Source organism: Camellia sinensis, chromosome 5 (genome assembly GCF_055761805.1).
Source record: "Camellia sinensis isolate YWXY chromosome 5, ASM5576180v1, whole genome shotgun sequence".
Taxonomy (NCBI): domain Eukaryota; kingdom Viridiplantae; phylum Streptophyta; class Magnoliopsida; order Ericales; family Theaceae; genus Camellia; species Camellia sinensis.
The window spans coordinates 131,978,903-132,006,513 of record NC_138965.1 but is presented as its reverse complement, the minus strand read 5'-3'; the positions used below and the strand labels follow the sequence as shown (position 1 = coordinate 132,006,513).

The window sequence follows — 27,611 nt, the reverse complement described above, 5'->3', positions numbered from 1 at the left end:
TAAATATAAACCACTACTATATATATAATTCCATTCAAACCAAGTAGGGCCTACCCGAGCCAAATCCACAACAATAACAGCCACACAAAGTCACCAATTATACTAAAAACCATCATCAAAGCAGACTCAAACATGAAGAACACAATCTAGTGGTTATTCCATTTATACTCAAATATACAGTAAAGAAAAATTCTGCAAAAAGAAAGGAGAGGACCTATGAGAAGGAAAAGCTAATGTAACTGACCTTTTTTCCGAGGATGAGCTCAGTGAACTCATGATTAACTTAGCCACCAATATGTTTCTCTCTCTGTTTTAAAAAATCGTTCAACAAGTGGTGTAAGTTGTGTGACCAGTGGGATACCTCAATGATCTAAAGAATCCGAGAATCAAAAAGGATATCAACGTTTCAGCATATCCCAGTTCTGCATCAACTGGAGCTCGGCCACAAGGAACTGAATCTGGATGCCAGTTTTGCACTCTTGTAGTCCTCTCTGAGCTCAATAAACCTGAATTTGTAATCAATCTGAAAGTTTAATCTACTAGAAGGAATAGAGCGTAGAGGAAAATACACCATAACAAGATAGAGGAAGAAAAAGAGAAGCGAAAACGTAGATTTTATCTCTCCAACGCTCCGATTATTTTGGAAAAAAACTACGCTTTCCTATGTTTGGTTTGTGACCTTAAAACTAATATGCTAGTAGTTGCATTAGTAGTGGTAGTGTGAAGCCATTGGTAGGACTTTAATCCATAAAAAAATTTCACCTTTCAAAAATGAAAAACATTTCTTGCCCAAATAAACTTATTTTCCGTTAACTACAAACAAATGTTTTACTTTGATTATCATTTTCCATTGTACCAAACGCAAGAAAATGTGAAAAACGTTTTCTGCTGGAATAAATAAAGCGCAAACGTGGTAGTAAAAGATATGTTTCTTTCTAAATGTGGTAGTAATTGTGTGGGCTCCATCCATGAAGCTTCTAACTAAAGCCAAGTGAATTCAACTTGAATATTCATAAATCACCACCCTTAATGCTTTCTGGGCAATAAACTTGAGTTTTTCACAGCTTTAACATTTTCAAAGTGCATTTTAATACTTCTTTATGAAAATGTGTACCAAAGAAGAAAGAACTGAATTTAGGAAAGACCACAGTTGGGGTCCACACCCTTGTCAGTGTTCGGTGTCCCTAGGATTGATCCTGAATTTAACGTGTTCTATAAATATCTGCAGCAAGTATTTTCTATTTAGTCTTCAATATAGAAGACATAGCTAATGTCACAATTACCTTTGTGCATCTTTCCGAATACTTGGAGTACCCTCGAACAAAGAGGAGAGGCTTTCAGGAGCAACAATAAAGACATTGGCCATGCTGTAAACAAAATTTGTTATAGTAAATCAAGATAGAACATGCTAAATTTGAAGCCTGAGATCAGACCGATGCCTACAACTTACATGCCCAACAATTCAAATTTCTCATCAACTGAAGGAGTATTGAAACGGCGCACGAATTCCCCATACTCGGTTATGTCACGCTTCAGCCGCAATCCTCCACTAGAAAAGAGATAAATGCAAGGTGAAGCAGAACAATATATGAACAAGTCTCTTCTCTTCATGTTCTTGTTAATGGTTGGTAGTTTTGTTTTTCTTGCTACTCATTTGCATGCTTGGTCATGTGCCTGTCTGTTGAAATTCTCTCTCTAATGGTGCAATTTGGGTGACTGCTTGTGTCAAGTAGTTTTTAGTGTGTTTGGGATGGCTCCCAAATTTGCAAGATTTTAGTGTCACATGGACTCTTGCTTTTTGTCAAAATTTATGTATTATTGATTGATATATATTGATGTACATTACAATGATTCATGATTCCTATATATAGAAGAGGGTGAGTGTGTAGTAGGTAAGGAGTAGGTGAAGTGGAGGTGGTAGTGGTGTAGTGGGTTAGGTTTAGTGGAGTAGGTGAGGTGGTAGTGGTGTAGTGGGTTAGGTTTAGTGGAGTAGGTTTAAGTGGGTGAAGGTTTAGTGGAGTAGGTAGATTTTAACAGCCCCCCGCAAACTCAAGGGGGATAGGAACTAACCAACTTGAGTTTGGAGAGAGTAACAAAACAAGAAAATACATAAAAATAAAAGAGGATAGGAGACACTGTATGGTCGTGTCAGACCATTGGTGAAGACACTGGATGGTGGTGTCATAACGTTGTAGAGGACACTGTATGGGGGTGTCATAACGTTGTAGAGGACACTGTATGGTGGTGTCATAACGGTGTAGAGGACACTGGATGGCGGTGTCAGACCGATGTAGAAGACAGTTTATGGGGTCATGTTGGACCGTTGTAGCAGACAATGTTGTGACAGTTTACGGAGTCTTGCTGGACCCTTGTAGAAACTAACCGGAATCAACGTCGGGACAGTTTACAGAGTCTTGTCGGACCCATGAAGGAGCTAACCGGAATCAATGTCGGGACAGTTTACTGAGTCTTGTCGGACCCATGAATGAGCTAACCGGAATCAATGTCGGGACAGTTTACAGAGTCTTGTCGGACCCATAAAGGAGTCGCACCCTCAAAAGGTGTGCCCAATCTTTCAAAAGGCGTGCCATCAAAAGGCGTGCCCAATCCATAAAAAGGCGTGCCATCAAAAGTTGCGCCTTCAAAAGGCGCGCCCACTTCATCAAAAGTCGTGCCCGACAGAAAGCGTCGAGCCATCAAAAGGTGAGCCGGAGACGCGGCGAGGCACGTGAGCGACAGAGCGGCATGTCGGCCGCGTCGTCTGTGTCGATATAAACCAATGCGGAGGCTGTGCTTGAAGCAGAAGCGAAGACAAAAAAACCTGGGAAAAAAATTTCTGAAAAACTCTTCATTTTCTGAGAGAGATATTCGTTTTTCTGAGAGATTGCCTCTAAGAGCTGCAAATCTTGAAACACTCCCCTTCCGAACATTATCAGTCTGAAATTGCTATTTCGCTGAAACACTCAGCAACCCAAAAAACATGGCCTCTTCTTCCCGTTCAGCTACCCAGAATATGGCCTCTTCATCCCGTGGTCTACTCACTCTCTTTCCCGACCTCAACGAGTCAACAAGAGAGATAACTGGTGCGGAGGCCCGTGAACCTCAACCAAACACCTCTGGTTTTGCTCCGTTGAACTTTCCGATGCGGTCGGTGGAGCAAAGAATGGCAGTGCAGTCGGATGTGGAGGCCAATCAGTATACATTGAAGTCATGTGTGGAAACCATGACTGCGGTTACAAATTTGTCGAACCGGCTGCAGAGTAGGACAAATGAGGTGCAGCAGTTAAACGCCCAACTGGCTCTGCTCCAACGCATGTATAAGGATGCGCGAGCAGAGTTAAGTGTGCTAAAGGCGGAAAATAAGGAGCTGAAGCGGAAGGCCACCGTGATGTTCCGATTTGGAGGTCCACCGTATGCTGTAGTGGAGGAGCAGGGAGGAGGCAACTTGCTTGGTGGTCTAGGAAGCACGGAGGCAACACCGGCAAGGACCACCCAGGACGGAGGCAAGAAGAAAAGACCGGCGGCTGAGTAGAGAAGAAAAATCCCACTGTGGGTGTGGTAGTTTTGTTTTTGTTTGTGTGGGTTTTTTTTTTTTTTTTTTTTTTGATGTAAAAGTGTGATCGGGGTTGATCCCCTGATATGAATAAAATGACAAGGTTGTGGAATGTTGTTGGTGTTATTTTGTGGTGTTGTTTTGTTTAATAAGAAAAATAAAATAAAAGAAAATAATGGATAAAGAAAATAGAGAAAAATATTTGTGGATGGGTGATAAGAAAAACAGCAGTGTGATTTTTTTTTTTTTTTTTTGGTGGAATATAAAATAAATAATAATAAGAGAATGGAAAACGGGTGATGCTTACTAACAAGGGATAGGAAAAATATATTATAATAAAATATATATATATATATTAAAATAAAAGAAAAGGGTGAAAGAACGTGGATGAAATAAATTAAGAGAAAGGAGAGATATGATTAAAGTGGGTTTGAAAGTGGGAAAAGATGAGAGAGAGGGAGATAGAGTGGGTGCATGATGATGATGTTGGGTCCATGGAGAGAGAGAGAGAGGGATGTCCAAGAAGCTTGTGCTTTTGATAGTTACACATTACCCAAGCTGTATGTGAAGATGCATGTTACTGTCTTACACTTCTGCAGGCTTGGTATTCTTTGTGGGGCACTTGCAACACGTGACATTGAAAATTGTATTCGAAAATGATGACATCTCCAACATGAAACGTCTTGGAAGCAGCCCAGGCCTTGTAATCAACATTCCCAATGATGGTTCAACCAGCGGAGTCCCCAACCTTGTACACTGCTGCCATTGAAACCTTCAAGCCAGCAAACATGGCTACCAACAACAGAGCCACAGCTCTACACCCCACACCCAAATCCATGGCTAAGAGAGAGAGAGCAAATCGGGAAAAAAAAAACAGCAGTGACGAGCAGAAAAGCAGCCCCAGAAACGCCAACGACGACGACGAGTAAGAGTACAACCACGGATATGTGAGAGGCGAGGTGAACGGCGATAGAGGCTAGACGATGATGCGGGTGCCGCCGCCGACATAGCGGAGGAGGGGTGTAAGAAAATGTTGAAGAAGTCAAGGTATGTGTAGAAAATAAGCGGAATAGGTTGAGGTCCGGCGGGCGGCCAAGGCGAGATTGCCGCCCGCCGGTGAAGCGAGAAATACTAAGGTCTTAACCTTGCTCTGATACCATGTAAAAATTTATGTATTATTGATTGATATATATTGATGTACATTACAATGATTCATGATTCCTATATATAGAAGAGGGTGAGTGTGTAGTAGGTAAGGAGTAGGTGAAGTGGAGGTGGTAGTGGTGTAGTGGGTTAGGTTTAGTGGAGTAGGTGAGGTGGTAGTGGTGTAGTGGGTTAGGTTTAGTGGAGTAGGTTTAAGTGGGTGAAGGTTTAGTGGAGTAGGTAGATTTTAACACTTTTCTATTTCTCCCCAAGTACACATGTCCACCAGATGTGTGTAATATGACAAGGGTAAAGGTGTGTGACGTGTCCAACACCCATAACCAATTTATTGAAGAAATATTTATTGCCTCTCATATTTTCCTTAAATTCTATTTAATTTCAAGTACATTTCTAAATAATTTATATCATTTTATCTAATAATATTGTACAATATGCATTGCATATCAGTATCAGGAAATGTCCCATACCCATACCCAGCTTTTGGATACATATCCCAATATTCTAAGATTTAAGTATAGGAAGGTCTAACACTTAAACACACATCCGATACCTGTACTCGAGTCCATGTAACATAGCAATTTAGATGGTCTCTATCCTTGTATATCTCTGAGGCATGGCCCTTATTCTCTGATCCTTTTTTTATTTATTCACTTAATAAATTAAATAAAAAGAAAAGTTGCAAGAGTCCCTTTTGATGCCAAATGCAATTGTCACATACAACTTTTACCTTGTTCTTTGATCACATTTTGGGAAAAGGTTCCAATTCTATTTTTTATTTTCCCTCTTTAATGATTTTGTACTCTAATCCCAAATTTTAGCACAAACATATTATTAAATGAATATCACATTTACGTCTCTTTGTCACAGGAACATGCATATAGCCATAATCATTAACAATCATAGTTTTACCATTCGTATATACACATGTTCAACATAATAAACAGGCCATGCAACAAAAAGGAAAGGTATTACCTGGGATTAAAAGTAAACTTCTGCCAATGATTAATTAACCCTTTCTGCAAGCGGTTTCCCTAAATCAACAAACAAATTGACAGCATCATCACATCAAATGCAAATGAAATATCATACACACCTCATGACCCCAATAAAAATTTCTGGAAAATATTATAGAAGATGAATTGCTCAATGCATTAAAAACATTGCAATAGAGGGCTCAGTGAATGTAAGGAAAGATAGAATGCCAATTTTTAGCGACATTCCAGCTATGTATGTTTAAGCCTTTAAGGTCATGTTGTTTGGATAATAATCTAACAAAATACACTCTCACATTTGGCTAAGAAAATTGGAGTCCGTACTGATAGTCCATCCGGACATGGTATCACCCATCCAGACTATTGAATCTATGTAACTGACCTCATCCTCAAGTAATTAGTAGTTTGGATAAAGGCTTGTCAAGTCGAGTTCAGTTGAGAAAATAAGGAAAGCATTTCCATTCCACATGCTTACCAAAAAAAATCATGTCCACATAAAAAATGGCAAACACCATTTCTAGACAACGGAAAGGAATTTGCCACTAGCAGTCATGGAATGGAATGATAGAAAAAATTAAAAAAGGCATACCAATTCAGTCAGGAAAGCTTGTTTGTTAAGACCTTCTAGTGCAGTGAATGCAGCCTCAAGCACACGGGAAAGGTATGCGACAACTCTAGTCAACAGAAGAGAAACATCAATTAGCAATGTTGCATAGCGTCATAAGTAAACAAGGATAATTTTAAGAGAGTTCCGAAAGCAAATAATTTCATTTTAAATGCCAAGGAAACAATATGGTTTATTTCAAATGGCAATATTAGTCCAAATACAATTTCCAAGACCGTCAAGTTGGATGGACCTCGAGCAGGCATTTGTTGCCCGATGATCAGGACCAATACCATCATCAGGTGACCTATAATCTGGAGCTTTTTGTTCAGCAGAGAGCAATCGCTCCACCTGCATTAAGAGTTTTAGAAGTAACTATCTTTGAATACCTAACTTGAAGAAGACAAACAAAAGCACCAAACAAGTGCGAACCTGGAAGCCTTAAGCAGATGCTATCATCAAACAATAACACAATATAAATCTAAAACAGTATCAAAATGCTAAAAAGAGAATAAACTACCACATAGAAGTAGCCATCCTGACACTCAGTTGAAACTGACAGAGCTATTTATAGAAGGATATGTGGCTTTAGTGCACTTGAACCTAAATATTAGGTGCAAGTTTGCCAATTACAGACCTCAGCCATAACTGTTTCAATGCATTGTTGAAGCCCTTTGCAGGCACTACCCTCTGCACTGGACATAGCTGTTGCCATCTCTTCACATGAAGAAGCATGTGCACCATCTACAGGTAGTAAAAGTCGAGATATAGTGTTTGCAAAGTGCTGCAGGAAAAAAGTTCAAACCCAATTTTATTCATAAAGAACTATCAGGCCATTCTCTCACAATTTTTAAAAAGAAAATTAAATGAGATCATTAATTGCAATACTTGCTGAACAATAGCCACACTGCTTGCACAGCGTTGGACTGCCACCATGAAAGATCTGAAACTGCTTTCTCCAGCAGCGGCAGCAGCTTCTGCCTACACATCACCATCAATTAGTCTTTCTTAATGCGGTCAACCTCTAGGTGGGTTATTTTCTATTTAAATCTTAGCTTGAATAAAATTACTACACAAAAGAGGAGAAAGTCAAGGAATTACAGCAGAAGCAGCGACCCTTTTACTAACACTTGTTCCCAGCACAAACCTCTCCCTCAAAGCAGCAGCTTCAGTCAGACTGTCTCTGGCTCGTTCAAGCCCCTTTGTTGTATATTGACTGACCTGCAGTAGGAGAAAGAAAGAGAGAAGAAAAAAGTTATGTATGACATAGATACCCAAAACTAAATGTCAGAGCAAAGATTAGCCAACTTACTTCGTCTAACAGGCAAGTAAATACAGCTTTTACATTGGCTGCAAGGGTAGCAGGCTGTAGATAAGAAGTTGAGAATCAGTGACTGAAAACCTCAAAATAACTAAATCTTCAAATGGCCATTTAATTCATAAATAAGCCCACAAGAATCAAAAAAATTTGCAGTGCCAACATAAGTTTTATGCATCCTCAAACCAAAACCCAAAATAATTACTAACCTTAAAGTACAGATTGCCCCCTATGATTTAGAAAATTACAAATACCCCCTTTTCAAAAAAATTTATTTAACAGAATTAGCTAAAAAAATGAAATTTATAATTGTTCTCCTATACAATAATGAAATTACCTAAATTATTAATTGAAACATATTTCTAACATCATTAAAAATTGTTCATTGATTTCATGATTTATTAATAAAAGGGGCGATCTCTCATGAAATTAGAAGCCTCAGGGGGTGGGATGTAATTTTCAGAACCACAGGGGGTGATTCATATTTTAATCAAACCTCAGGGGTGTATTTGTAATTTACCCTAAGTTTTTTAAGGAAAGTAACCAACCAATTATAGCAATTGTTTCCTAACAGCCTTCTCCTCCCATCATTCAGTGCTTCCTACTTGCACTGAACCTCCTTCCTCATCTGCGTCCCCTCTACATGGATGGACCATCTCAATCGTCACTTACCATAAATCTAACACCTATTAGGACTCCCCATAGGTTCTTTTCTTTTTTTCTTTTTTTGGTCATTTAAACAGCACACTCACAAGTAGGAAATTTTTAGGCTATTCACTTTCCCAAAATCAATTTCTCCTTCTTTTCAGTATCCTTGTAAGTATTTTTCCAATCCTTAGACTAAATGAAGCTATCACTCATCCACAAGTCACAGCGAGGAGATATTTTATCACCAAGTGAAAGAACCTCCACCAGAATTGAAATGCTTAATCTCCAACTGCAGATCACAGCTCAGACGAGTAACCCATGCATATGTAAAGGCATACTGTACTTGAATCTAAAAGCATATCTGCACTTGACTTCATGTACTCAGTCTTCACACCACAAAAAATAAATCAAAACCACAATTGTAGTTCGGTAAACAAAACCTCCTTCATAGTTCTTACCTCATTGGCTCATTCACATTTATGGATTTGCACATTTACGAGATATACAACTCTCAGGAGCATAAGACTACTTTATGCACCTTTGTTAGTACTGACCAGCATATAAACTACTTCCCAAATTGAGCATTTCAACAGTGAAAAAAAAAAAATGGCATGCCTTCATAGTTCATACCACAGCAATAAAAGAAAATGCAACAACTCACCCTCACTGTTCACTTGTATTAAAATCAATCAGTACTAGCATTAAGACTATCAATGTCCATAGCAAAGAAATCCTATTCACATAAAAGGATGTCAAAAAATGTGGATGGTAATCTAAAAATGGATGAAAGAAAATTGTGAAGTCGCCAAAGGTAAGAATAAATTCAAGCATCCACCTTGCAGAGAGAGTAATCAAATTCGGTACAGGATTCCGATGGGAAGTGAAAGAACACAAAATCCACAATGCCATACTAGACAACTCTAGAATGAAGAGTGCTACTTGGGGTAGCAACATTCTTATGGAGAAAACCTAATCGTAAGCTTATGTCGGGATAGGACTTGCTATTGTACCTCTGGAGGCAGATCAGCTTTGGAGTCTAAATGAAGGAAATTAAAGCTGTGGTGTATCTCAACTTGCACTTCCTTAAATACTTTTCAATGGTCTATTAAGAAGCTATGTATTTCACATTTTTAATTTGATAAGACCATCCTACCTCTCTGTAATGGTCCAATGACCAGTACAGCATTATTCAGTGCAGATTTAAATGATTGGGATGTAACATTTGAAGTTCATTTAGCTAAACAAGAGATATTGGGGTTGGAGAGATCTCACGTGTACACTACTAGTTCTTTCATCTTTCAAATATGCAAGTAAAAGCTGGTAGCCTGGAAAACTATGATATTCATCCAAGAGAGAAGGGCTACAAATTACTTGTTTTGTTTAGCAAGGCTTCCAACCCCACTCCACTCCCCACTCAGATGTCATGTTTAGTTGCCAAGAGTATTTAAGACATTGAAAAGAACTTCCTCATGGGCAAGAAATGAGCGAGAGGTTAAAGTAGCACTTGGTGAGGTGAGATAAGCTGTGGTCTTTAAGAAAATGACTTTTCATGGGCTTGAAAGAGTAAAAAGATGAAGTACTACTTAATAAACAAGGATAAGAAATGATCTACAACAAAAATTAAACACCACATTTTAAAAGGAATATAGAGCTCAAATATCATCGTCAACTTTAAAAAATGGAGTTCAAGAAATATTGTGTAGTTTTTACTTCTCTCTCTGAGATAGTAAGACAGACGCATCCATGTTCTCTGGAGGCAGCATGAGATACTACTCAAAAGCTAACAGCTGTAGGTAAATTTAATTTTGTAATCTTTTTAGACTCACAAAAATAATTACCCAAGTACATTTCAATTCAATCCTTGGCAAGATTGTGTAAACATATTGGAGCTTTCAGTAATGGAAGCAACATCAAGGATCCGTTTGTTTTGACGTAAACATTTTACTCATTTTCCGCTGTTTGGTTGAACAAAAAGTAAGTAAAAACATTTTTTAAGGTAATATTTTTGCATCATTTTTTCAAAAATGACTTACCTTCAAAAATTCTGCAAGTCAATTTTTACAAAGTTGACTCTCACTCACTACCTTTTCAACACATTTAGCTTTTTCAAATAAGTACATTAGCTCACTAAAAAGTCATTTATTGTTGAATCAAAATTTCTCTTTTAGGCAATAAAATGTTTTTGTTTCAAGTGTCAACCAAATGCCGAAAAACAAAAAACTTTTTTTTTTTGTGTAAAATCAATTTACAAGAAAAATATTTTTTTGTGTAAAATATTTTACGTCAAAACAAACAAAGCTCAAAGGCAGAAACATAATTTACCTGAGATGAAAACAAAGTGCATCTGGAAATTGCTTCTTCATTCCAGTGCACAAACTCTGTCACCACAGTAACAGATATCTGCTGTTGGGAAGATGCTATTGCAGCTCCCTTTGAGCGTCCAATAGTCCCAGATGACTCAGATGATTGCTGGTTTTCAGCATGCAATTCCTCCACCTGCATAGCACAGTCACATCAGAGACTGTTGTAACAAAATCTGTGAAGCAAAATTAGAATCATAATTCACTCAAACCAACCTTCCTTCTCCAAAAAGAAGAAAAAGAAAGTAGTAACAAAGGAAAGAAGGGGGAGGGAAGATAGAAATTGAAATAAACCACCTTCGCCTTGTAAAGTTGTCTCAGAGAAGCCTGCTCATGCTCAATATATTCATCTTTCTGGGCAGTAAATAAAGACTCCGTCAACCCTGTTTCAAAAGAGGAAACTGTTGTCAAGGCATCAAAGTAAAAGATAAATATTAAAGAAATTTTGATACATAGTAATTCAATCAAATATGAAAAATTATATAAAAATTAAAAATATATATGTAATAAATAAACTAGTTTATGTTCCTTCAATTAAAAACATCAAGAGTAGCCTTTTGCGATGACCTCTCCGCACCAAACTGATGATAACTCATGAATATCCCTTTAGCAAATGAAAGAAACTTGTAAAGAAGTACGTTAGGCAAAGTATTTTGGGACTTTGGAGCCTCTTTTCAGATTGTAATTGATAAACTCATAGTTGCAACACTAAAAGAGAAATGATATTAGAGAAAGCAACGAGAACACAAAAGCATGGACAAATATCCATAAATGAACACTGGATTCAACTCAACAAAATCTTCTCCCGACTACTAGAAGTCATCGGCCACATGAGCCCTATTTCGCCATTTTGCTCAATCAAGAGCCATAATATCAGTTAGATCACAAACTAACATGTCTTCCCTTACAATCTTAACCAGAGTTAATTATTATCTATCATGTCCATTATCATTACCCTAAATGTGGACAGTGTCCCTCTTCCAAATTAGTGCAATTATTGGTCCTCTTTATACATGACCAAATCATCTTAGTATATTTTCTCTTATTTTATTTGCAATAGGCTTGTACTTCTATTATCTTGTGAATGCATTCATTCCTCATTTTATTTTTCCTAGTTTTGTCCTATATCCACGTCAACATTCTCGTCTCAACTACACTCATTCTAAGAACATGTTTCTTAAATGCCCAGCATTCTGTACCATTAAGCACGGTTAGTTTTATATTCGTCTTGTAGAATTTTCCTTTCAAATTCATGGGCATGCATCAATCACACAATACACCTAAAGCATTCTTCCTCTTTTTTATGAGTTGCACCATCACCATTTTGTCCCTCTGTATGTATAACCGAGCCTAGGTACTTTGGTTATTAGCCTGCAATTATAACTACCACCTCATTTATATTTCAGGTTTTACAAAAGTAATATTTCATACACTCAGTTTTAGTCCAACTTATCTTAAACCTTCTTCATTTTAGAGCTTCTTTCTAAACTTCTAATTTAGTATTACCCCTTCTCTTCTCTTTTTTGTCAAAGCGTACAAGTGTTATACTTAAAATAGGGCTGACTGTTTTGATTTTCTGTTATGTCTCTGAAATTTTTCTACACCAAAATTCACTCCAAGTGATGCATGAAGCACCTCAGGCATGAAAAAGTGAAACACAGGACACACCCGCACTGCGGTCACTACCATATCCCTAATGCAAACATACAATAATTAAAAAATCACTAGGTTCACTTACACTTGTTTTCATTATGATCATAGTTCTATCATACATGTTGATGTAGGACAAATAGGGACAGCGCTGTAAGGGCAGTTCTGGGGCTGTGAAAGTGCTGAAATCTAAGAAAGAAAGAAAGGAGAAGAAGAAGATAGGTCTAAGAATCACTCCTAGAATCCCTTAGGCATCACACAATCCATAAGAACCGTCAAAAGCTCTGAAAAATTCTCTAAAATATGAACTCTATCGAATTATAAGCATTACATGGCTTTACATAGAATTAGAAGACTTCCTAAACCAACTATAACAAAAAAAGGAAACCATTATAATATATTTGATTTCTAAAACTAATTTAAGACTAAATAAGAAATATAAATAAAACCCAATTAACTAACTTGACTCACAAGACGACCCATGGGCGACCCCTACAGCCATGATAACAATAAAGAAAATTACCAAAATACCTTTGACCTAAAAATCCTACAAAACATAAAAATAATAATAAAATAATACTAAAAACATAATTATATAAAATTCCTATCAATTTCACTATGAAATCATGCCAATGTCCAAATATCATTGCTTCTTTGAATTTAGTTCCTGAGCTTCTTATACTCTGCACGACATGTCCTTTATCATATCAATATATCTATTTGTGACTCCTTTATTTTCCAAAATCTACCATATTTTGTCCTCCTCTCATTGACTTTCTCCAAGCACAGAAAAACCATATGAAGTTCATTTATTCAAGCAACTCATGAAAAATCAAACAGCATTCAACAGTTTTATATTATCCAAAACAGATTTATGACATTAATTTAATTCCAATTACATCAATCCGGCAGAAGTATTTTATTCTTCCTTCTAAGGCTAATGTTCTTCGGGTACATTTTCCTTGTTGGTCACAGTTTTATATTATGCAACACAGAATTATGAGGTTCATGTAATTCTAGTTGCATCAATCCAGCAGAAGTATTTTATTCTTCCTTCTAAGGCTGGTGTTCTTTGGGTACATTTTCCTTGTTGGGAACCAACAAAGCTTCAACCACATCAGCTGCAACATATCTAACCATGACAAGAAAAAGCAGTTACATGATTCTGTTGACAGCATCATGAGTACTGCATGGCATCAGAAGGCACCAAAAAGACATGTCCAGAGTCCTTTTCCTTCCAAAAATTGCTTGCCTAATGTTGTCCCTATACATCATTGAGAATTACTCATTTTCTTTTTCTTTTTTCAATATTTTCAAGAAAATCAAGACATTATATTTTATTAGGGAAGAGGGATGAAAAGGTCAGACCCCTGACAAGTCAATGGATTGGGGTGTTCTGCTTGTCCACGTACTAGTTGCCCTGGCACAGGGGGTTCTATCACTGAGGATTTCTTGTAAATTCAATCAAGAAAGCTTCCTTCTATTTATCACTACTTAATTAACTTTGCAATCTAGCATTGAACAAGAAGTTCAGGTGATCAATACAAAAGAAAGTTAACAGTGTTTTGCTTAATTTAATTCTTACCTTCAACATCCAAATCACCACACCCAACAGCATGTAGCTCTCTAGCAAGTTCCTGTGTCTTCTCATATGCCACTGCTAGCATTCTAAGATACTGTAACCTCAGGCGAATACAAATGAAATCACAATCCAACTTTATCTTCAAATGGACAATGGGGTTAAGGAAGAACAAAAACATTACCAATTATTCAACTCACCAATAGAAGTCCGCCTTCTTCCATAGTAGGTGGGTTAACGAGAGATGGTTTTATCAACAATTTGTCAAGAAGTGTTGTAAGTCGCTGCTCCAAAACTCGCTGCATACAAGCACAGAAACTGGTCAAAATTATGAAACTGCCAACCAATATGATCCTGGTATCTAAACTTCATCCAAGTCCACTGTCATGAAACCCATAAAGGACAAAAGAAGGGACTCCTTGTCAGAATACCTGAACCAAAATCGACATAACATCTTTCGGAGAAGGAAATACAGCTGTTATTGTGGCTGCTTCTTTACGCACAGTATCTGCAAATCAATAGTAACAGATTGGGGTCATGCTAATGACAACCCATTGTGCTATCAGTTAGGGGAAGTAAAGGCCAAAAATATTAAGACTCTCAATCTATTTTTTCACAACATCCAAAGCATTTTTACATTTTACACATTTTATTTTAATACACTTTTTACACATTCATGAGACAATTGACAGCTCAAACATTTCCTAACAGATTTATCAAATTCAACGAAAAGCCAACAACTATTATAAAGATCAATGACAATCCACCTAACCTAGAATTTCTTTGTACAATGAAGAAAGCCCACGCGCAACATTGCTAGGACTAGGTTGAGAACCCTCGTCACCAAGGACCAATCTAATGTCTGCATTCATGACCTCTACATCAATAAACATTGGACGGGTTGCCACATAATGTTGCATGGCGCTGGTGCCCCTGTTGAACTGTATCAAACAAACTCATTAGAGGAAATAGAAATTTTTTGTTCTGACAATTATCAATATTCGATTATAAACTAGAGCAGTATAGTTTTGCACATATCTGCTTAGAATGACAATATTTGAGACTTAATCCTACTGGAAGAAATTGCAGAGAAGTAACACAAGAAGATCAATTGAATTTCCCTTCATTCGGGGAAAAATAAAAAAAAAAAAGATAGCAGACACTGTGTTTGATCCTTAAGATTTTTGCAGAATTATAAAGTAGATTGTAATGCATTCAATATCAGCATTCATGAGCATATTGACATAATTAATTATTTGAGAAAATGAGATAGAAATCCCATATATAAACATATATGATCCAAGTCTTCCCCATTCACATCAATAAAACATCTCTGTGTTTCAAAGTGAACTTGCAGACATGAAAAAAAACATAATTTTTTTAGTGGGTCATGCTAACAACAGCCTACAGGCTTGTTATTAAGGTGGGATTAATGCCAAAATAGTTAGGATTCCAATGCATTTTTCACATACCCCCTAACACTTTTACATATTTCCATACACTTTTTACACATCCTCCTTTTTTTTTAGTACATGAGAACAAGAAAACAAAAGCTTGACTCTAGGGAAAGCCACTCCTACCATGTCCGCAAGCAGGAATCCATTCAACTGGCTTGCTTAAATCTCTTATCTCTTACTATTTGTAAGCTGGAGCAGGGTTTGGTGTCATTTGGTCTCTCTATTTATTTTCATGGCCAAAAATAAGCCACCCACTGTCCATTTTAATCTCCTCACATAACAACCCAATTAAGTAATTTTATAAATAGATAGATTTAACTTCCCACATTCTTCTTAATTCACACTGATTCCCATGTTCTGTATGGATCTATTTATCAAAGTACTGCTCACCCCAATAACTCCTCAATAACTGACATTAACAACTGTTGCCTTCCCTAGGATGCTATAATGCGCATTGCGCATGAGCAGCTTCTAGTTCTTGTAAAAGTATCAGACCCAACTAGTATTGATTTTCCTTGATGTACATATGAAAAAGATAAATCCTATGCAATTAAGCCTCTAAATTCAATACATTGCTTGACAAATAAATTCCTGGAAAAAAGAAGAAGAAAAAAACTCATTCAATTTTTATGCTTCACCTGTTCACCTTTTAGAGCCTTCAAAACACCTAAACTAAAAAATGGTAATAAATGGGGAGCTTGCATAGCATTTTCAATACTATTTAAATAATCCTTTTTCTCTTTTCATAAATTACAGTTCCTGACTTCTAGACCCAATAAAAGGAGGGGGGAAGGGAAATCCCATACGGAGGAAAACATTCATGCCCATCTTAAATTCATAACCATAGACAAAACTAGATGGAAAGAGCAAAGAGTTTTAAACCTTGTTTTCACTTAAACACCAACTACTAAATTATCAAAACAACATGAAACTAATATAGACTTTATCATCTTAATAGTTGATTCTCGTACAAAGTGAGCATCAAAAGGACAGATTGGAACTTAACAGCAACAGGTCCCATTATCTATGTGGTCAAAAGTTACAATGGACAAAGATCTCTAGACTACTGATATTCTAAATTACATTAGGTAGTTGAAATTTACAAGGTAGTTGCATGGAAATTCTACAAATAATATCATCAAAAGAATTTGATCACATTGTCTTCGGCCAACATGATCTCCCCCTTGATGGTAACATGGATAAGATCCTCACACTCTTGACTCCACCAAATATCCAAATCAAGTGGTTAAGTTAAACCCATTAGCCAAACAAAAAATCTAGGAGATAACTTTGTTCCCGTAGAGTTGCAAAATTGTTGACTTGCAACCACCATTTGTATCCCTTCTAGGCATGTAAGGTAATGCAAATGCTTTGATTGCATGAATTACTAATGCAATGAACAAAAAAACAAAAACTGTGAACTAAGAAGGCAATATGGTAAGAACCCAATGGTTTGAAAAGATATGTATTAGACTGCAAAAAGCAAGGATAGACAGTGGGGAGAGCTGAAAAACCTCAAACTAAAAATAAATAAATAAATTTACGAAACTGATACAATGATGATGATTAGCAAAACTGCCACCAGTGGACCAAATGCTTTATGGTGAGAATTGGAAAATCAACAAAATATAAAAAACAGGTGTAGTTTACACAGGAGTATGTACCCACAAACTGCAACTGTGTATGCAAAGAAAAGCTCAAAAAAGGGCATGCAATAGTTTCCTATTCCCTCGTGAAGACGTTTACACCCAAAGAAAAATAAATACTGTTGGAAAAAGTTTCAAATAACAAATTATTCGAAGTAATTTTCCATAAATCTCGGCACACAACGATAAATGTACCAAAATAAATAACTCAAAAGTTGATGATGCAAGTAAACAATAAAACCAATACCTAGTTTGTTTTGCCCATTTACACATACTTTTGGTTCCTTAGAATGCACCAATGAGTATATATTAAAAACAAAAACAAAAAAAGGCATCCCGTATAACCTTCATTAATAATGAATTAAGGAAAAACAAAGCTCACATAACTCACCTGGGATAAAATTTTAGCACAATCTTTCATAGTAGACAATTCCCTTCTTTGCGATGCCACATCAAATCGAGACAACAACCTGTTCTCCAATTCTACATGTCACCCCCAAAAAAAATAAAAAATAAAGGGAGGGCAGGTGGCAATTTGGCAAAGAACAACTTAATTAGAATATTTTATTGGAAGGAAACAAAGAAAATACCAACGAAAAAAGAGGGTTAGAACTCAGGCCATCGTAGCACCCCCCCCCCCCCCCCCCCAACAAAAAATAAATAAATAAATAAATAAATTAGGGGATCATCATCCAAATGTAAAGCAAATAAGAGAAAAATAAGGACGGGATAACCAATGAACAACACGTCATTAAAATTTAAGATGAAAAATGAATGCCCTAATATATCAACAAAAGAAGGGGTACAAGTTCAACAACCCAGTAAACCAAACCAAACCAAACCTTAAGTCCTCATCAAATGGGGTCAGCTACATAAATTCTTCTTCTCCACTCAACTCTATCCAAGGCCATTTCGTTAGTCAAATTAAAGAGATTCATATCGCTATTTACTATACTAGCCCATGTCAATCTAGGTCTGTCCCTTCTCCAAACACTTCCATCTACCATCACTATATTGCATCTCTTCTACTGCCTCTGTTGGTCTCTGTTGTATATGACCAAACCATCTCAACTTATTCTCTCTCAACTTATCTTTTATTGGTACTACTCCTACCCATTCTCGAATATACTTATTCATAACTCTATCTTTTCTAGTCTTGCCACGCATCCATCTTAACATCCTCATTTCAGCAATACTCATCTTATCTACATATTGGCCTCGTTTGGGAAGTTGGCTATTTTAGTAGGCTAAAATATTTGTGTTTGGGAAAAAGGTTGAATTTTTTTGTAATTGGATGTGATGTCTGTGAGAGAAAAAGTGAAATAGTTATGGATTTGATGTGACATTTTGTCTTATTGACTATTTTAGCCTATTTTGTCTTTTTGTGAATTTTAGCCCAAAAAAGCTAATATTTGGCTTCCCAAACACCCCCATTGTTTCTTAGTTGTCTAACATTTCGACCCATACGACATCGTTGGTCTAATAACCGTTCTATAGAACTTCCCCTTTAGTCTAATGGATACTCGTTCAACAACCTAGTGGCTTTTCATATTTTGAATAGAACCCTCTATTCAATCAAACAATCTAAGGTTCCTATACTTGCAGATGTATGAGAAGAGCAAAGAGGGGATGCATTCTAAGCATTTGCTATTCCCCCATACACCCCTCCAGCATGTTTGCAACCATCTAGGTGAAAACTTAAACACATTCTACACAACATCAATATGAGCCATCACAACTCCCTTGTAACTCTAGAATGAATAAGAAGAAGACATTCACATAGAATATAACAATTTCAGAGCACCGTATTCCTTGCGGTTTGACTGTCATCCAAATTCAAAAATAAAAATAACTAAATAAATTCACTTGAAAGGAACTCTTCAACCCTGTTTATCACTGCAAGGAAGCATTTGTTGTAGTCAAGTTACTACTAGTCAAATTACTGATTTTAAGATTATCTTATCCCCCTTGATTCAATTTTTACATTTTACACAATTTATGAGTGATATTTTTCACTCCTTCATAGTTTTGGTCTTCTATAATTTGTTTAGTAATTTTTTCTTTTTTTAATTTCTCTAAACCTGATCACATTGAATGATTCTTTTCTGACTGAAAAAATGATTTCTTCTAACAAAAAGGATAGTCCATGATTTAATTGTTTCCCATTAACTAATTCTACATTTTTGCTATTGAATTTAATAACAAGAACATAAAAATAAAATAAACATAACATACCATTGCAATACTCCTGAAGATTGGCAACTGCAACCTCCAATCCTCTACTTGCAGTTGCATTTCCTGCAACTGATGGAGCGGCTATGCTTTGGCTTCCAATATCTTCTTCAGCAAATGACCCTAAAATCAACAGTAGCAGCAAAAAAATAAAATAAAATTATAACGGTCACAAAGCTCTGCCAACCAATTATCAGAATGTTGCCATAAAAATATGTATCCATCTCAATAAATTGAGCAGCATTAGACAAACACAAAATATTCCTAGGAACAAACTCAAATACAAAACAAGTATGTGGAACTCCTTCAACATAGTTGACGTGTCATATAAATTTTCTGAAAGCAAAGCAAAATTGTTGTCTTCATGCAAAACAAGTTCTTTTATGTGTGTTTGTTTTATTAGCGAGAGATCAGAAACATAGCTATAGAAAAAGTTAACACAAACAAGGATGAGAAACCTTATATCTTTTTCTTTTATATCCATGGATTGAGGTAAACAGTGTCCCACCCATTGATTCAGACAAGCAAATAGAGAAAATGGGCTTGGTGAGAAAGCTACAGGTTATATGAACATCATCATAGTTATGCAATACAGTCAAATGTTCATGAAAATTTACAATTTTAAAAGCTTTGCAAGATAGTAATGCCATCTTACGCAATTTCTGTGCAATTGAAGCAGCCTCAGCAACAAGACTATCATCAGAGAACAAAGGAGAAATTTCCAATAGGTCGCCTGGACTACTATTAAACTCCATCAAGTACTGTAGTATAAAAATAAACAAAATGGTGTTACAGCATTAAAAACAACTGTTGAATATAGAAATTAGATTACATAGAATCTTTTTATTTTTAGTGTTACGTATATAATCTGTGATTTTGTCAATCACTGATTTAGTGCCTTATTTATATTGTTTCTTTATTTATATCGTTTCTTAAATTGTATCATGAATCTATTATATATATATAGCCTCTACCTCATTCATTAGTAAGCCAAATCATTATTTTCATCCTTTTTGGTATCAGAGCCAGAGCAAAGAAACCCTAGTTCTCTACCCAGCCACTGTCGGCACCTCTGTCCCATTGCCTAACCACTGTTTCATCTTCTTCCTTCCTCCTTGAGTTCCGACAGTCCCCTTCTAGCCCTTTATTTCACCTAACAACCCACCCACCCAGCCTAGACCCCCTAAAACCACTTACCCAACCCTCTACACCCCTCGGCAGGCTGTTCTAGTTCTATCGAGGGTCTTGTTGGCTGCCGACCAGGGTGTTTCCTGGCCATAGACGCTTCGGCAGTTCAATCCTGTTTTTTTTCCCTTTCTAAGGTGTGGTGCGGATGTATTAAGCACTTTTTGGCCTTTTTTAATTTAGTGGACTACCAGATTTGTTCAGTAGCATTTATTTGGAATAACCGTTAAGTTTTTTCCGGCTGGACTGTGTTGCTATGATTTTGTGTTTTCTTCGAGTCTTTGGCGTGCCTTGTCTCAGATGTATGCCCATGCTCATAATGATGCTCACATCTTTGAGCTCTATCAAGACATTGCTCGTGCCTCCCAGTCTGCTTTGGGTCTCTCTGTGTCAGAGTTCATTGGATACCTTCAGGCTCCTTGGGAGGAATTAGCTCAATATAAGCCCTTGACTGAGTTACCAGCAGACGCCGTTGCTCGTGTCCAGCCACCTTGCCGGCCAGCACACTTACCAATTTTTGATGGGTTTAAACTCTGAATTTGAATATCTTCGAACTCAGATTTTAAACACATCGCCCATGTCATCCCTCTATGAGGCCTTTGCCACCATTGATAGTGATGAGCGTTATCAGCTTCTGGTTCCGTACACCACTACTCCAGTGACACCTGTCTTATCTAACTAGATGACCCTTGCCGTAAACTCTAGTTCCCGGGTTTCTACTGGTTCAATTACCTGTCATCATTGTGGAGCTTCTGGTCATGTCAAGGCTCGCTGCTTCAAACTTCATGCTGAGTTGAGGCAACGATCTTCTCGCCCTCGTGGTTCTGGCACACCTCGCACTGCTGCTTTAGTGGAGGCCTCTCATGCTTCTAGGTCTTCGAGTATTTCTATTTTACAACAGTTACAGACTCAGATTAGCCAGTTTCAAGCTCAACTTAGGACTTTGACTACTAGTTTCTCTGGCCCATCCTCCTCTACTACTGCTACTCTCGCTACAGATACTTCTACTGCTTTTCATGTTCGGTCTGCTGGTCCTCCATTGTTTTTGGATTCTGGGGTTAATGATCATATAACGAGTGAGTTTTCCCTTTTTTCATCTCCAATTCCTACTACTATAGACCAATCTGTTTGTCTTGCTGATGGGTCTTTCTCCTCAATTCGTCATATGGGCAAGTGTCTTTATCTCTTGATATTACTCTATCCTCTGTTTTGCATATTCCTAATTTTGCATATAATCTACTATCCATTAGTCGGCTTGCCAAGTCCTTCAATTGTGCTGTTATTTTCTTACCTTCTTTGTGTCTGTTACAGGACCTGAGTTCGAAGAGTATTTTTGGCAGAGATATGAGCGCGATGGACTTTACTACTTTGGGGATCCACCAGACCAACCTCCTACTACTCTAACTAGTTTTCAGGCTACTCTAACTAGTTTTCAGGCGTCTATTTTGCCTTCCTCTATATCTTGTATTTTTAATGTTCAAACTTTAGAATTGTGGCATGCACGTATAGGTCATGTCAATCTCAATACTTATGTCAACTTTTTCCTTTATTAAATAAAGCTTGCAAAGATTCTAAGTTTCATTGTGTGATTTGCGAATTATCTAAACATACTCGTACCAGTTACATACCTCATATGACTCGTGCCCCTAATGCTTTAGACCTTATACATTCCAATGTTTGGGGCCCATCTCTTGTTCCTGCTTTTTCTGGCCATCAATATTATGTCACCTTTATTGATGACCACAATAGATACACTTGGGTATATTTGCTCCATCATAAGTCTGACGTGTTTCCCATTTTTATTCAGTTTTTGCAAATGGTTAAGACTCAATTTCGTACAGTTGTTAGGAATATTCGTTCTGATAATAGTGAGTAATATATTTCCAATACTTTTCACTCCCATCTTAATCAGACTGGTATTCTTCAACAACTTACGTATCCACGGATTCCTGAGCAAAATGGTGTAGCTGAACGTAAAAATCGTCATATTATGTCTGTTGTGCGATGTCTCCTTCGTGGTATGAGTGTCCCTAAGTCCTATTGGCATATGCTTGTCCTTACCACTGTAGGACCTTTAGTTGTGTGTTGCAGGGTCTTACTCCGTTTCATGTTCTTATACCCCACACTACTCTATTTCCTCTCCTCCCCATGTCTTTGGGTGTACCTATTTTGTTCAAGATCAAAGTCCAGCTCGTACCAAGTTAGATGACACGTCTATTCGTTGTGTCTTTTTGGAGTATTCTTCCATGTCAAAAGGGTACATGTGATTTGATCCTGTGTCTCATCACTTTCACACATTTTGGATGTTACTTTTTGTGAGGATCTCTCTTTTTTTGGGTACTAACCTTCCTTTGCAGGCTTCCACTCCCGTTTCTTCTAGTGTTCGCCGTATTCCTATTTTGGATGACGTTACAAATGAGGTTGTCCTCTCTCCTACCTTCGCCTCCTTCACTCCCTCCCCCCTCCAATTGCAGGTATACTCTCATCGCCCTCGCTCTCAGCTCCCCCTGTTGCCTCTCCGGTCTTTGGGTCAAGTACTTCTTCTCCTTTACATACATCCCCTCCACCTCGCCGTAATCCCCCTCGGGATTGATATCCTCCAAACTGTTGCGGGTTATTTGAGTAGTATTAATCATCCCATTTCCCAGTATCTTTCATATGATAGGGTCTCCCCTACCTATCGCTCTTTTCCTGGCAAGCTTGAATCTAAGGATATTCCTCGTTCTTGTGTCAAAGGCCCTTCAAAATCCAAAATGAATGGAGGCTATGCAGGTTGAGATGACAACTTTAGAACATAATTATACTTGGAATCTGGTTCCTTTATCTTCTGGTGAGAGTACTATGGGTTTCAAATGGGTATTCACTATTAAGTACCTAGTTGATGGCTCTGTTGACCGTTATAAAGCCCGCTTGGTGGCCAAAGGCTTCATTCAGGTTCCTGGCAAGGATTTTGGAGCCACTTTTGCACCTGTTGCCAAGCTTACCTCAGTTCGACATCTCATCTCTCTTGCAGCATACCTTTCTTGGCCTCTTCATCAGCTTGACATCAAGAATTCCTTTTTTCATGGGGATCATCTTGAGACGATTTATATGGCACCTCCTCCTAATTTTCAGCCTAAGGGGGAGTATTCGGGAAAAATGTGTTGATTGCGCAAGTCTTTGTATGGCTTGAAACTGTCTCTACGAGTTTGGTTTGGTCGTTTCAGTTCAGTCATCATCTCCATGGGGTTTGTTCAATGCCACTCTGACCATACTTGCTTCATCCGTCGTAATTCAACCAGTCAGTGTATAGTCTTGTTGGTTTGTATGGATGATATTATTCTCACATGTGATGATTCTGTAGGCATTGATCAAGTAAAAAGGGATTTGGGACACACCTTTGATATTAAGGCCAAGTTTAGCTATCCTAAATAAGTACACACTTTCTATCTTTTTTTCCATCACATCATCTCTCTACTTTTCTGCACATCTTTTCGTAAAAAGACAAAAAATACACTTATTTAGGTCATCCCAAACAACCCTTAAGGATTTGGGGAGTCTCAAGTATTTTCTTAGGATTGAGGTGGCTTGCTCACGGCAGGAAATTTCCTTATCTCAGAGAAAGTACACTCTTGACTTACTTCAAGATACTGGTATGTGTAAATCTGCTTCTACTCCTATGGATCCCAATGTCAAGCTCACATCAGAGTTTGGCGAGTTATTAGAGGACCCAGGCATGTATCAGCGTCTTGTTCGACGTCTGACTTAACATTTGCAGTCAGTGTTGTTAGTCAATTCATGCATGCACCTCGTACAGAACATCTTGATGCGGTTCATCACATTTTGAGATATTTAAAGACCTCTCTTGGCTTGAGATTATTCTTTACAGTTGCTCCTCAATCTAGGCTCTCTTGTTTCACTAATGCTGACTATGCAAGATCTAGAACTGATCGGCATTCTACTTCTGGTTTCTATACTTTCTATGGTGATCATCTTATATCATGGAAAAGTAAAAAGCATGCAGTTGTTTCTAGATCTTTTGCAGAAGCTAAGTATCGAGCAATGGCACAGAGAACATGTGAGATTTCATGGCTTCGTTTTATCCTAGCAGAGTTGCGTTTTGAGGAGACTGGTCCTACCTCCTTATTTTGTGACAACAAGAGTGCTATTATGCTGTCCTCTGATTCTGTCCTTCATGAGCGTACTAAGCATATAGAGGTTTATATTCATTTCATTCGAGAAAAGGTTCGGACTGATATTGTGAGTCCATCATTTGTCTCTTCTTCTCAGCAATTAGCAGATATGTTCACAAAGTCTGTAGGACCAACATTGCTCCAGTCAATTATTGGCAGGCTGCGATTGTTAAATATCTTCACACCAGCTTGAGAGGGAGTGTTAAATATATAAATTAAAGTACATAGAATCTTTTTATTTTTAATATTATGCATATAATCTGTGATTGTGTAAATCACTGATTTAGTGCCTTATTTATATTGTTTCCTAGTTTATATCGTTTCCTAAATTGTATCATGAATCTATTATATATACATAGCCTCTACCTCATTCATGGGTAAGCCTAATCATTCTTTTCACCCTTTTGTAATAACTATCCATTATATGTATATTTGCACTACCTTTATGAGTTCTATCGTTTGGCTTGCGGTTTCTCGCTGAGCATCTGCACTCTGACAAAAAATAATCACATAAAACATGACTAAAAATAAATTATTTAATTAATTGGACTACGAGCATTAAATGATAAAAAATAAAAAAAAAATAAAAAAAAAATTAGAGAAACTTTACCTGTAGATGATCTCCAATTTTGGCAGCAGTCTGTCCAACACTTGATATGCGTGAATCCAATCTTGCAAAACTACCAAACAAACCATCTACACCTTTTTCCAGCTGACCAATGCGATATACATAAAATGTTACTGAAAGTACGTCTTAAGCATGAACAATCAGATTCATGAAATAGTTCATAAACTAAAGTATTTCACAACCCCTACATGATTGTGGGTAGAAACCACAAAGCCATATTAGCAGAGACAAGGTACAAACAACAAAGAAACTTGTGCCACTTCAAACTATTTAAAAGCAACTTATTCCTTTATGTAGTTACAGGATTATCAAGTATACATCCAAAATGGAGAAGTAATACGTAGATGTGCCCCATAAACTAACCTGAGTTAGTGTCTTCCGGTGCTTAGAATCTTGAACAACAACCTCCTTCTTGAGATTGGAGAGTCTGCCATCAATCTTTAACCAAGCATACTAAATTAATTTTCAAAGTGACAGCCTCCTGGCATAATCTATATGGAGTTGCACAAAATATATATACCTTCTTATGAAGTTCAATTAACTCCCTGCAAGAATCCTGAAACAAAGACAGCAGAGCATCGACTTCTGGAAACAAAGGGCCTGATAGCAATTTTGCAAATTTTCCCGCATCAGGTGGAATACGCAAGTTCCCGTTTGACAAAACATCATTTGCACCAATGTTACCATGTCCTTCTAATGAATCTGTTTCTTCTTCATGATATGATGGGAGCAGCTCATTTACTAGGTTCCCAAATAACGCGTCAAATGAGAAGTCCCCCTACACAAAATTAGAGTTCCACGTTCAGTTAAATGTCAAAAATTTTAGCATATGATAAGCTGATCATGGTACTAAGTGCAGTTAGCAACACACACAAATCAAATCTTGTTGTGCACAAGCATGGAATTTGTGGATGTTGCATCTTTTACCTTAAAATCATCTTCATCTAGCACGAGTGGACCAGAATTAACAGATAGAGATTTCGAATAACTATCATTCTTGACTCCATCTCCACTCTCTTTCATCTAATCATGCAAAGCATATCAGAAACCAACCAACACACAATTCGACTAGGAAAATTATTCTCACCATGAAAAAATTCATTCCAAAAAATAAAAATAAAAATCACACCATCATGGCATAAAAGGAGCGAAAATCGTAAACAGTTACTCGGGATCTGGAGAAGCAAACTGAGTTCAAATCGTATAAATTCGTATATCGCATTTTCACATGCATATATGCATACATATGTAACGTAAAGTAATGTATTGAAAACGTAGAATTAGGAGCTGATCGATTGATCAAAAAGAGCGAGAGATATTGAGATGGAAGAAGAAAATTTACCTCTCGTTTCTTCTTCCTGTCCTCTGCGGGTTGATCGAGGAATTGTGAACAATGTTTTAAAAACAGGTGAGCGAACCGAAACAGATTGGAGGAGTTAACGAGCAATGTTTTATAAATTAGATTGGGAATGAATTGGAAAAAGAGATTGGGTGACTGGTTATTGTTCAATCTTTTGGGTTGACCTTATAGTTATTTTATAAATACGGCTCCGATTGGTAGCTCAAATAACACGGTTCGAAATCTGGCTCGACATCAAAATGACGTCGTTTTAGTGTTGAGTTTTTTTTTTTTTTTTTTTTTTTGCAGAACGAAGAAGAAGAAGAAGAAGAAGGGAGAAGAAGAGAAGGAAGGAGGAGGAGGAGGGGAGGAGGCCATAAAAATTGGTTGGAGGAGGAGGGGGGTTGGGCAGACGACCGGGGCTGGCAGACGACGGTGGTGCTGCGACGTCGGCGGGGCTGGGCGAGGTGACAGTTTGCTGCGACGATCGGCGGCGGCGGTGGCGGTGGCAATGGCGAGGCTCTGCTTCTCCTCTACTTCTTTCCTTCCTCCTCTCTTCTCCCCATCTTTCTCCTCTGTTTCCTCTCTTCTCTCTCTCTTTCTCCATTTCAAGCCGTTTCGAGCCTCTAAAAGTCAAGCTACGAGGCATTTTCCTTATAAATATTTGAATAAAGTGTGAATTACACTGATGGTCCCTATAGTTTGGGACTTGTATGATTTTGGTCTTTAAATTTTTAATTGTGACACATTTGACCCTGAATTTTGAATCTTATTCTAAATAAGGACAATTGTAAATAATATTGAATTTTTCGATGGCAAAATCATCAATTTAATAAAATATAAATTAATTTAACAAAAATAAATGCTAAAAAATTATTTTTAAATTTTTAAAAATTATTTCTAACTACTAAAGATAAAATTATATAAAATTAATAAATCTTTTAGATATTTATTATTTTTTTTACCAAATTAATTTTTATTATATAGTTAGATGATGATCGTGTAAAATTAATTTTTAAAAATTAATCATATAATTTTTATTAATTTTTATTAATTTTACATAATTTTATTTTTGGTGAGTAGA

The 27,611-nt window shown here is 37.1% G+C and overlaps 1 protein-coding gene across 2 annotated transcripts; it reads right to left on the bottom strand.

The window, feature by feature from the left end:
- LOC114261878 (exocyst complex component SEC10b) lies at positions 1-26,724 on the bottom strand. 2 transcript variants are annotated; one of them, XR_014330160.1, is made up of 25 exons: positions 26,531-26,697; positions 26,116-26,211; positions 25,709-25,966; positions 25,552-25,626; positions 25,171-25,272; positions 25,002-25,052; positions 19,859-19,964; positions 19,207-19,326; positions 17,363-17,454; positions 14,641-14,809; positions 14,300-14,376; positions 14,069-14,167; positions 13,875-13,965; positions 10,937-11,022; positions 10,602-10,775; positions 7,626-7,679; positions 7,415-7,534; positions 7,202-7,294; positions 6,834-7,097; positions 6,567-6,664; positions 6,299-6,383; positions 5,690-5,748; positions 1,451-1,549; positions 1,284-1,367; positions 1-506 (listed from the first exon to the last, which is right to left on the bottom strand). XR_014330160.1 is itself a non-coding variant. In XM_082869806.1 (25 exons), exons 2-25 carry the CDS (start codon positions 26,209-26,211, stop codon positions 428-430), a joined length of 2,514 nt encoding a protein of 837 aa, XP_082725932.1. In that variant the 5' UTR covers positions 26,531-26,724; the 3' UTR covers positions 1-427. The 2 variants fall into 2 exon arrangements, 1 of the variants encoding a protein (XP_082725932.1); XM_082869806.1 differs by having other exon boundaries at positions 6,951-7,097; positions 26,531-26,724.
- Positions 26,725-27,611: the final 887 nt, after the last annotated feature.